Source organism: Lycorma delicatula, chromosome 4, assembly GCF_047948215.1.
Source record: "Lycorma delicatula isolate Av1 chromosome 4, ASM4794821v1, whole genome shotgun sequence".
Classification (NCBI taxonomy): Eukaryota; Metazoa; Arthropoda; class Insecta; order Hemiptera; family Fulgoridae; genus Lycorma; species Lycorma delicatula.
Genome location: NC_134458.1, coordinates 20215254 through 20226587, shown reverse-complemented (window position 1 = coordinate 20226587; position 11334 = coordinate 20215254). Strand labels below are relative to the sequence as shown.

Genomic DNA, 11334 nt, shown 5'->3' with positions numbered 1-11334 from the left:
TAAAAAGATCAGGATCCACAGATGAAATGGAAAAATGTTTCCTTTCATCTGTCAATCAAATACCATGTAAATCCATATAAATGGAAAAATGTTTCTATTTCATCTGTGTGAGTAAAAGGATCCTGATCTTTACTTTCTCTACAAATAATATTGCTTAGTTTTTTATATATTATATACATTGCTGATATTACCAACAATCAGTAGATACCAATGAAGTACTTTTTAAATACTTCTTTGAAGTATTTGAAAAAATGTATTTTTTTCAATTTTTAATTAACATAATGACATTTGTGGTCGCCATTTTGATTTAAACAGTTAGAATTTAATTTTTTTGATACTGTTTTTCTTATATCCCAAAGAATTTTAAAATAAGTTATCACATGATCATGTGTCTCATTTAAAATTTTTGAGCTGCACCTGCCCCCCACCCCACCCCTTCCGACAGCCAAAACATTGAAGGCTGTACATTCTAAATTAGAATGTAATTGGAGAAGATTGCCACAGAAAGAACCAGGATACTTCAAATAACAAAAAAAATTATAGGAGACATACAACCATAAATCTATCTGAAACAAAAACAATATAGGCTGCAATTTCAGATCGGGTGATGAAATTTAATTTTAATTGCATCATTTTTCTTGTCTCATTGAGCTCTTTAAAATGATATATCAAATGACCAGAGGTCCTATTTAAAATTTTTAGTTGTCCCCCATCCCCCAAAAATAAAAAAAAGTGAAATACATGTTCATTGAAGTAGCCTCTTGGTAAAAGGTAGAACGCTGCAAACCACATCCAGTTATCTCAATTATAAAAAAGTGAAGAGGAGAAAAATTAGAAGATTGTAATTTACTTTCAGCCACTCCATATACATACTTATATTGATACAAAGTTTGGTAACTTAATCTATTCATTTTAAGACGGTAATTATGTAACTGATATCGTAAATTACTTTTGTATTATAACTATTTTTAATCCATATTATTTATTACTAGTAATGTTATTTATAAGGTGACAGTAAGGTGTAGAGTACATAAGTAAATAATTAAAACTTATATATGAAAATAAATTTTAGGATTATTTAGAAGATAATTAAATAAAGATACTAAGTTTAATTTAATTACTACGTTATGGTAATTAATGCTTGGTTTGTAATTAAAATATACAGAATGATTCATAATCACATACAAATACTTCAGGAGCTGATTTGGGAAAAATGACCACAAACGCTTTGTTTTTTTTTTAGTTGCACTTGAAATGCACAGTGAAATATTTCACTGTGCTTCAAAGACCAAAATTAACAAGAAAATTTGATGGTTTAGCTCAACACTAATTGAGACTTGCCTGAGTTAGGTTTTTTTGTTTTTCTGAGCCATAATGAAGGGTGAAGAAAAGGTTAATATACCTGGCCTTCCCAAGACCATCCATGATAGGTGGAGGAGTTGCTTTTAAAACTGTAATTTAGCATATCAGTCCAAAGTACTGAATTAATTTAATCCGATCTAAAAAAGAGATGAGGTGACAACTCTAATAACAGATTCTTTACATGATTTTTCTATCTTGTATGCCCTTCTGATAGCCACTCTTGTCTGCATGTATTTTAATAGTAAAACATTTTAATATAGATGACAACAAAGTTTTATTTTGAAAGATAAGCTTTTATCTATCATGCATTCATGGACCGCAACATTCGATTAACCAGTACACAAGAATTCCCAACATTCTGCTTCTATTAAATAATAACTTTCAGTGTTTTATAAATTTCTTTCCCATTTCTTTTTTTTAGTTTACCATTCCCAATACGAAAAGTTAATCTGAAGTTTAATAATGGAGAAAATAGATTGTTATCACCAGAATTAAAAAAATCATGTAATCTTAGAAGGGATTTTCATAACATGATTTATCATTCAATTCAATTGCATTCAATGTAAAATTAATGATATTTCTCATAAAATAAAGCTTATACAGTAATTTCATATATTTAAATCAGAAAAAAATATTTAATCTTCAGACAATAAAACTAAAACAATAAGATGTGTGATACAAAGAGAGATAAAAACAACTGAACAATCGGCAGTACTTACCTGACTCAAATGTACTCTGCTTCAATCTTTCACTGAAATTAAAGAGGTGTTTAATAAAAATTTGCAAGCTTTACACCTCCTTTATTAATAATTCGAAAAACTATCTTAACATTTATGATGAATTTGAAATTCACTAAAAAATCAATTAACTCATTCCCTTATTTCACTGAAGATGAGGTTTTGAAAGCTTTAGACTCCCTAAAAATTAAAATTTGACGTTACCAAAACCTTCAACACAATCGATTACAAGATGTTAAGGAAACTGTGATGCAATAAATGTGCCAGTATATATGTTGTACTGATTGTACTACCTTAAAAAAAAGAATATTACCATATTTTATAAATCTATATACTTCAAAACTTACAAAACACAAAAATTAATGATAACAATCGTTAACACTTACTTGAATCATAATAACAGTATGCGAATACGTGCCAGAATGCACATCCACAAGAGATGACAAAGGAAATGAATCCAAGCTTCATAATAGATCCCAGAGTAAGATCATCATGCCAGTCGCTAATTTTATCACTCAAATACAAATGATGCAAGTGAATGACACCAAGATTCAATGGTGCTAAAAAAAGTTTTTAAATAAGCAAATTTAAAATGAGATTGATAACAGTATACGAGGTACACAGTATTTTATTTTCATTACACTAAGAATAGCAACTTAAAAATTGTATAATAACTAGTCATTCGATTACAATAAAACTAAAATCACATCACATTGAGATTAAAGAGGCTAAATCCATTGCTTGCTGTAATTTGGCATATCTACAACAGTCCTCATTGTTTGTCTGTCACATCGATAAATATATAAAACATATTTTTCTACCGATCATTAAACACTTTAAAATTTTTACTGAAAATCAGTTTCAATATAACAAGTTTTTTTCTTTTCAAAGAAAAGGGTTGTGAAGGAAAAAAGGACTTCTATCAAAACTGCTGGTAATCTCAACTGCTATCTATAAAATAATCAGTAGCTTCGGTGTAACAGTATATTCTACCTTAGCGTAAGGCAAAACTTCCCTTTCTCTTTTAATACAAAAGTTTAATTCTGTCAATATCTATTTTAATATGTAATATACACTCTTTTTAACATACAATTAAAATAAACGTCAGTTTTAATGGAAATTCTTTATTTCTTCATAACCTTTTTGGAATTTCATTAAACTGAAATTATAAACATACAGTAACAGTGTAGTTAAAAGGGGTGGGAAATAATCACAATATTGAAAATAAACCAGTAGAAATCCTTTTTTTTAAATATGTTTATAGACTATTTATTTTGTGTGTGTGTACAATTTGTTATATGAAGTGGTTTGTAAAATAACTCTCAAAGGCAAGTTTTTTTATATGATGCATTACAGAAGTAGTTAACTAATACAGTTTTCGTAATGAATACTGCAAAGTTTGCACAAGATCCGACACGCGATGCTCGTATGTTGCACCTTCAAGAACAAAATGTTTCTCTGAGATACTAACCGATGAGTTCAAAACCGAAGAAGTTTAACACAGAGCAGAATATACCTCAAAGGTAAAATTATTTTATAACTTTCTCCAATAAAAAAGTGAACTGTAGTAGAGTTCAAAGTTTTTCAATTTTTAAACACTGTAAATCACGGATATCAAAACCGTTTGCATTCAATTATTATTGTCATCATAAGGCAAACGCATTAATTAACCGCAGTAATTTTAAGTTCTCATTTGGATTTAAATAAACATTTTTTTTAAAATTAAGTGAATAGCATTAATAATAATCACTAAATACAAATATATCGGGATCTTTTTTTATTTAAATTTTATAAGAAATAAACAATCTTTGAAATGAATCTATTTCGTCTGACAACTTAACAATAAATTTGCGATAAATACCGGAAAACAGTACATTTAGATGTATATCATGGATGACATTTAGATGTACATTTGGATGTATATCATAATATTGCAGATATCCAAATGAAACAAAGAAAAAATATCCAAAACGATAGAACCGAGGAAAAGATAACTACCTATGACTAAACTACCTTTTTTTAGCTGTTTAGCATCCACGAATCACCGTCAGGTATTACTTCAGAGGATGATATGTATGCATGTAAGCGAAGTGTAGTCTTGTACAGTCTCAGGTCGACAATTTCTGAGATGTGTGGTTAATTGAATCCTAACCACCAAAGAACGCAGGTACCCAAGATCTAGTATTCACATCCGTATAAAAGTAACTGCCTTTACTAGGATTTGAACTTGGAAGTCTCGACTTCGAAAACAGCTGATTTGCGAAGACGCGTTCACCACTAGACCAACCCGGTGAGTTAGATAAACTTCCTGACTAGTTTAAAGATAAATACCGATGAATGGATGCAGGCGCCGCGATCAACCGACGAATAACGGATGAATTTTCAAATGGATTTGTACGATGTCAGAGATATCCATCCGGATATCTAATGCAACACGTTGTTGAATCAGAGTATACGAACGGCTACATCCGTCGTATGTATAAGTAACTTAATCGTAAAGTTTGTGGATCGCCGAGCCGTATGTTGTTAATTTTTTTTTTAACCTCCGAGTCCACAGTAAATGTTGCTTCAGAGGACGAGATGAATGATTTGTAGCGTGTGTGAAAATGCCATGACTGACCGGGATTCGAACCCGAGACCTCCGGGTGAAAGGCGGAGACGCTACCATTCGCGTCACGGAGGCCGGCATGGTGTTGTAACCGAACAAACGGCCATTACGTGACGAAAACCGCTTCATCTAATTCGGCTACAGCATTAATACGTAATTCTAAAAATTATCAGAATAGAAATGTAAATTTACTACTTTAAAATTTTTAATTTAAGCACTTCCTTAAGGAGCAGATAAAAAATGTACTTTAACAGGGAAGTATACGTATCGAAAAATTTCCATAAAATCTCATTCGCTTTAATCTAGAACAGTTCCGTCAGGAAGGTTTGGTTAAATTGTTTTCCGATCGACAAATTTAAAATTTTACGTAAAGATATTCGGGTACTTTTTTTTGTAAACCCTGCCACTGAAGGACGTTATATTATTACTCGTATATCAGTCGATTACTCATAACCCATCGGGTTGGTCTAATGGTGAACGCATCTTCCCAAATCAGCTGATTTGGAAGTCGAGAGTTCCAGCGTTCAAGTCCTACTAAAGTGAGTTATTTTAACACGGATATGAATACTAGATCGTGGATACCGGTGTTCTTTGGTAGTTGGGTTTCAATTAATCACACATCACAGGAATTGCGGAACTGAGACTGTAAAAGGCTACATTTCATTTAAACTCATACATATCCTCTGAAGTATTATTTGAGGTACTGGAGACTAAACAGGAAAAAGAAAAAAAGTCGATTACTCATAATTCTATACGAAACTGATTAGTCATTAGAAAGATTAAATTTAAACGTTAATATTACTTCATCCTTTATCAACCGACAAAAAAAAACATTGTACGCATGTACGGGTTCGATGAACAATAACAATTTTAAATATACATTCATATGAAAAGCCTTCTAATATACAATACGGGTATTTAATTTCGGCGGAAATAGCTATCACACAATAAAAAATCGCTAAGCGATCATTAAGTAATTCTAATGTAAACAAACATCAGTCATTTTTTCTGCGCTTACAACATTTAAAGTCAACTGTCGATACATTGTCGAGACTCGATTAAACTGATTTTAATTTACGGTAGAAAACAAAATTAATAACTAATTTTAGACCTACGGTTCATATAACTACATTAATAAAACTGAAACGGTATAACGGCGAGAGATCTTAAGGTAACTTATTATATTTTAAAATCCTATCTCAAAGAGATACTTCTGTCATCAGAATTTCTGTACGCCAGTTATAAAGTACTACAAATCCATTTCTTCCCTGTATATTTTACTTTCCACCAAGAAAATTACAAAATATACATAAAGTACATACACGAAAAATTTTATTATGCATATTATTATTTATAGCCAAAAATACTGTTGAATTCTCCGGGAGGAACTCCAGCCTACCGTTAGAATTTTTGTTCAACTCATTTTAATTACGTCAAAGGCAAATACAATTTTCAACAACATTTTATCCTATACGTTTTTTAATTTAGGAAAGAATCTGACCGTTTTTTGGCTTACTTCGCACTCTTATCAAAAACTTAACAGTAATATCAGTTAATGCTCGTATAATTAAAAACGACTTATGCCTAAATTACTTTTACGAAATCTCAAGCAGAAGTACTGTACTGCTTTCATCCGGTGAAAAATGATGCTCTGTCCTTCACTCGCTTATTTCAGTCATCAAAAGTTATAAACAAAAATTAAATCTCGAAATAAAACGTCTACCTAATCCGTTATATACTTTACCGGTGAAACATTTTTTACTTAATTTTCTGGCTTAATTTAGTATTCTACCAAAATCTCCATAAAAATAAAATTAGAGCTCGTAAATTTTTCAATGCTTTTTTAAATATCGAGCAAAGCCCCATTCTTCAGTTGATAAAATCTTTTTTTTTCTGTTTTTCCTCGCCGACGCTGCAATTTATCATGACCGTAGATGTAATTGAAATTCCCTCGCAATTTTTAGCATTTTTAATTTTTTTCTACAATATTAGAAACTTATGGAATACTCCACCGTTCTTTAAAATGACAGACACCACCTACCGCTCGTAACCGAATTCTAGATAATACATCTGTAGACATGTTCTTATTATTTACTGAAGAAAATTGACGTTTTCACACATTCAGAAATGCTTCTTTACCGGTAGGGGGTAAAATCCAAACTAGCAGAGCTGAAGTGCCTATCGGGTAAAGGACTCCATATATTTTACACACCGAATTTAATCTAGCTCATTTTAGGTAAATCATAGCTGATTTTCTGTAATCACTAACAGAAACGTTTAAAGATCTAGTAAATAATCCAACATAACTCCATTCATCAGCTTTTATTTATTACCTGAAAGAGGAATAACCTCGTACCAAAAAAAAGAAAGAATGTATGAAAGTTGTCCCTTAAAATTCATTCTTGGAAAGTATCATTAACAGTTAAATTATAAGAAGTGGTACATCGACTATTCAAGATTTATAAAATTGTTACCTATAAATGTTGTTCTATAATTTATGGGCTTTAATTTTTTGCCCAACAAAAGTTCACAATTGTTATTCTTGGGAACGGCTGACATTTACCCCGAGCCAGGTCTCTGTAAGGTTGTGTTACCCGTTATACGTAAGAATTCAATATTTATTTCGCCTTATTAAAACAATAAAATCATGCAACTAGAACGATAAATATTATAAAACAGTTTCTAATTTAGTTGGTAGGGAAGCATTTTTTAACAAAAGCTGTCGAGAAACAAAAATTAAACTTAAGACGTTCGGTTGAACTTAAAAAAATTTAATTTGTTTCAAATTAGGTAGCAACCTTTTCTTTTAATTGTAAAGAATTGCATTCCCAAAAAAAAATCGATAACACTTGAATTGCTGAGGTAGTTGGAGAATAATTCAATAAATACAAATAGTTTTGATGTTTCTCAAATTATTTTTTTTACAATTAAAACTTAAAAACAATGTTATATACCCTAAAAATACAAACAAATGTTTTAAATAGAATACTTTTGTTTTTTTAATTGTGTAAAAATTAAACGTAAATGTATTATAATGCTTATTGTAATTAAAAACCATTGTAATTAATTTAGCATATTTTCCGTACTTTAATAAATACTGTGAATCATACAGATGAATTAACAATTACTTAAGTTTATTAATCACTCAGTAGCCTAATATTTTATTTTATAAAACATATGGAAAAAAAAATTCTGTAACACAATTTAAAGAATCAACTTGAGACATACGATGTACATAAAAGATACAAACAAAACGTGCAGTAAACCCTAAACTTAAGACGTAACTCTAAATCCTACATATTTCACAAAAACAATTTACTCTTTTACTAGCAAAAATTCAAACCTCGTTAACTTGTTAATCTCTCAATATCAAGTCGGATATTAAAAAAAAAGTAATGAAGTTATTAATAAAAGCTGAAAAAATAATGTTAAAAAGAGCCAACAATTTTTTTTACTAAAGAAAGTAAATATATGTATAATTTATGAAGAAATTTAATCGTTAAGCTGATTTGACACAGACCTATTCTATTTAACTTAAAAATTATGTACGATCCGGTTTAAGGAATAATATCTCAGAAATTTTTGTCAGATTTTTATTAAGATTACAAGAAATTTTAGCTTGATTTCAGGTAACAATTTTTTTCAGATGATTTATTTAAAAGGTTTACATTAGCCTATGAAGGGGTTAATTCGGCTGATTGTAACTCACAGAAGGTTTTATGTTTAACTTTCAAAGTTAAACAGAGTAGAATAAAGGAACTAATATTATTTTAAAAATAGTTTTTATGTCTCTACACATAACAGTATTAATGCATTTTTTATGAAGACAAAAAAGGATTGTTATAACACACAAGAAAACAGTGAAGACAACTTTAAGAACGACTGAAAAGACAATGAGGTAAATTTTAAAAAATATATGTTTATTCAATTTCATTAATCATTTAAAAAATTATAAATACCATACCGCCATTTTCCTAACAGAGTATAGTCTTCCAAACAGGTCAAATTTCAAATGCAGGTTTATTCACTGAAGGGTAACAAAAGATGTAAATTACCTTCACATCAATTAAGCAACAGTAATAACCACATTAAAATTTATTTTTACTGCAGCTATAAAAATATTTATATTCATTCGAGAAAGATTAGGAAGCCTGTCTTTACATGATAAGAATCTAAGCTCTAGGCTGGGTTTTGCACTGCTACCAAATAGAAAAATATCCTTGGACAAGTCTATAAGCAGAAAACCTTCATCAAATGACACAAATACCTGGACGCAACATGTCAACAACATTCATACATCCTTAATATGGATTCAATAGGGTCTAGCAGGAACCTATAAAAAGGTGAGAGGAAATGATAGAGAATACAAAGAAACAGATGGTGATAATGGGGTTGATATACTAACACAGAGATCTGATATGAGAAATAACCCACCCGAAGAAGTAGTTTGAGCTCCTCCAAGCAATGATTGGGTTTCTTAAAAAAAACCTTGTCCTCCAAAAATTATATGGCAATATAAGTATTCAAATGAATAATATAAACCTTTTGTACCTGAAGGGTTATAAAATTATACTAATTTTCAAATTTTTTGTACATTTAGGGCTAACAGTAGTGTAAATTCATTCACTTGCATACACAAGATGGCAGGTGCCACATTATTGTCTATCCTTATTAAATACATTGCCCATAGAAAGTTAAAAGTATCTACTGATTATGTTTTCAATAAGTAAAATAACAAGTACATATAAAAGTACGTAAGTATATAACAGAATTCCAAGGAACCTTTCAAAGATAGTTATTATCAATTAAACAAAGAGATATTTATCGTTTTAAATGTTTTGACTGATGCAACTGAGGACAAGAACAATTTTTACTTTAAAAAAATATTGATAGTTTTATTTTTCAGAAGTAGAATTAAAAATCTAACCTGTGGTGTAATATGCAGGTCTGCATTGAACAAAATCAAGCAAGAAATTCCAAGACAAAACCAAAATGGTTAAACTTAAACACAAAAGGAAAATATACAATTCCAATCATACACAAAGTCTCAATTATAACAGTCACTACAACAAATTTCCATTAGGGCTAATGACCGTAGCAGTTGAACCCATATTCTCGTTAAAAAAAAATTATAGTAGTACAAAAGATGGATTCTACAAATAAAATACTAGTAAGTGGCTACTGACTCTTAAGTTGACACTGTTTTAGCTGTTCAAATTCTGTATCAAATAATGGAAACATCTACATAATCAAAAGCGACTTTTCATCAATTATCAGCTAAAATATTGAAGATTTTGATGTGGCTCTATCAATATCCACTAAATAAAATTTAGACACCATAAGAAATTTAATAGAAAAAATACACCGTACACATTTCTTCAACTTTCATTTAACTCTTGATACAACCGAGAAAAGTTGTAACAACGAATGAAATAAATATAAAGGCATAAATTTCTCTAAAAACATCTTTCCGATTTTTACTTCTTAATCTTTATGTTTACATGAATAATACAAATAAGTTAACACACAATTTCTATCGATCACAAAAAATTAGTTTACACATTTTATATATTTATTTTCAGATTTGTAACAATAACAAGGAGCATGTACTTTTCCGCTGAACTTGCATTTAGCTTTGTCAAAATAAATAAAACAAATTAATCTAGGGTCAAACAATCATTTTGTGACAAACAGAATTCACACTATTGCTACAGTGAAACTTATCTGCATTAACTTACCGGAAAGAAATGTCCACACGCCTGCTTCCACATTGGGGAACCAGACCATGAAGGCGATGGTTAAAAATACGTTGAATAGAAACACTTCAAACAAGGAAATCATTTGGATGACCGCATACAGCCGTTCCATTTTTCATAGACTTGTTATTTAAACAAATCAACTAACTTAATCCTCTTAAGTCAACAGTAAAATAAACACCGATGGATAACAATGTAAACCGTCTGATATATCCACTTTTACCAACCTAATCGAGTAAAATGAAATTTGTTTTTATAAAGCTCTTAAAAGGAGAATTCATAATTTAAAAAAAAATCGTAACACACTTCATATATTCTTATTTTATTATATGCATTTTATTATTCCAATACTGGTATTTTTATTATAATATGATGAAACATCATTATCTGTAGCAGCTTTACAGGAAGAGCCGGCTGAAAAGTTTTCAAATGCAGGGCCACACGTGTGGTATTGGCGCCATCCTCATGTACCTATTTCCTATTTTCCATTTACGTCCAAAGGGAAATATATTCATGGGGCATTACTGTTTGACAGTAATTGTAAATTTATATGTTTTTTGTGAACATTTTTTTTGTCTTCAGTCATTTCACGGATTTTATGCAGCTCTCCAAGATTCCCTATCTAGTGTTAGTCGTTTCATTTCGGTATATCCCTACATCGTACATCCCTAACAATTTGTTTTATATATTCCAAACGTTGCCTGCATGAACAATTTTTTCTTTCTGCCTGTCCCTCCAGTATTAAAGCGATTATTCCAGGATGCCTTAATATGTAGCCTATAAGTTTGTCTCTTCTTTTAACTATATTTTTCCAAATGCTTCTTTCTTCATTTATTTGATGCAACACCTCTTCATTAGTCCCTTTATCCAC

The 11334-nt window shown here is 30.1% G+C and overlaps 1 protein-coding gene across 5 annotated transcripts in view; it reads right to left on the bottom strand.

Annotated features, from left to right (window-relative positions):
- LOC142323170 (G patch domain-containing protein 4) overlaps nucleotides 1–10679 on the bottom strand; it is a 58170-nt gene extending 47491 nt beyond the window's left edge. For 4 of the 5 annotated variants that reach the window (XM_075362455.1, XM_075362456.1, XM_075362460.1 and 1 more), the window contains exons 1-2: nucleotides 10446–10679; nucleotides 2486–2659 (exon numbers count right to left, since the gene is read on the bottom strand). In XM_075362455.1, the coding sequence (XP_075218570.1) occupies nucleotides 2486–2659; nucleotides 10446–10575 (304 nt within the window). In that variant the 5' untranslated portion in view covers nucleotides 10576–10679. The remainder of the gene's footprint in view (nucleotides 1–2485; nucleotides 2660–10445) is intronic. The other variant, XM_075362457.1, reaches the window with a different exon arrangement.
- Nucleotides 10680–11334: the final 655 nt, after the last annotated feature.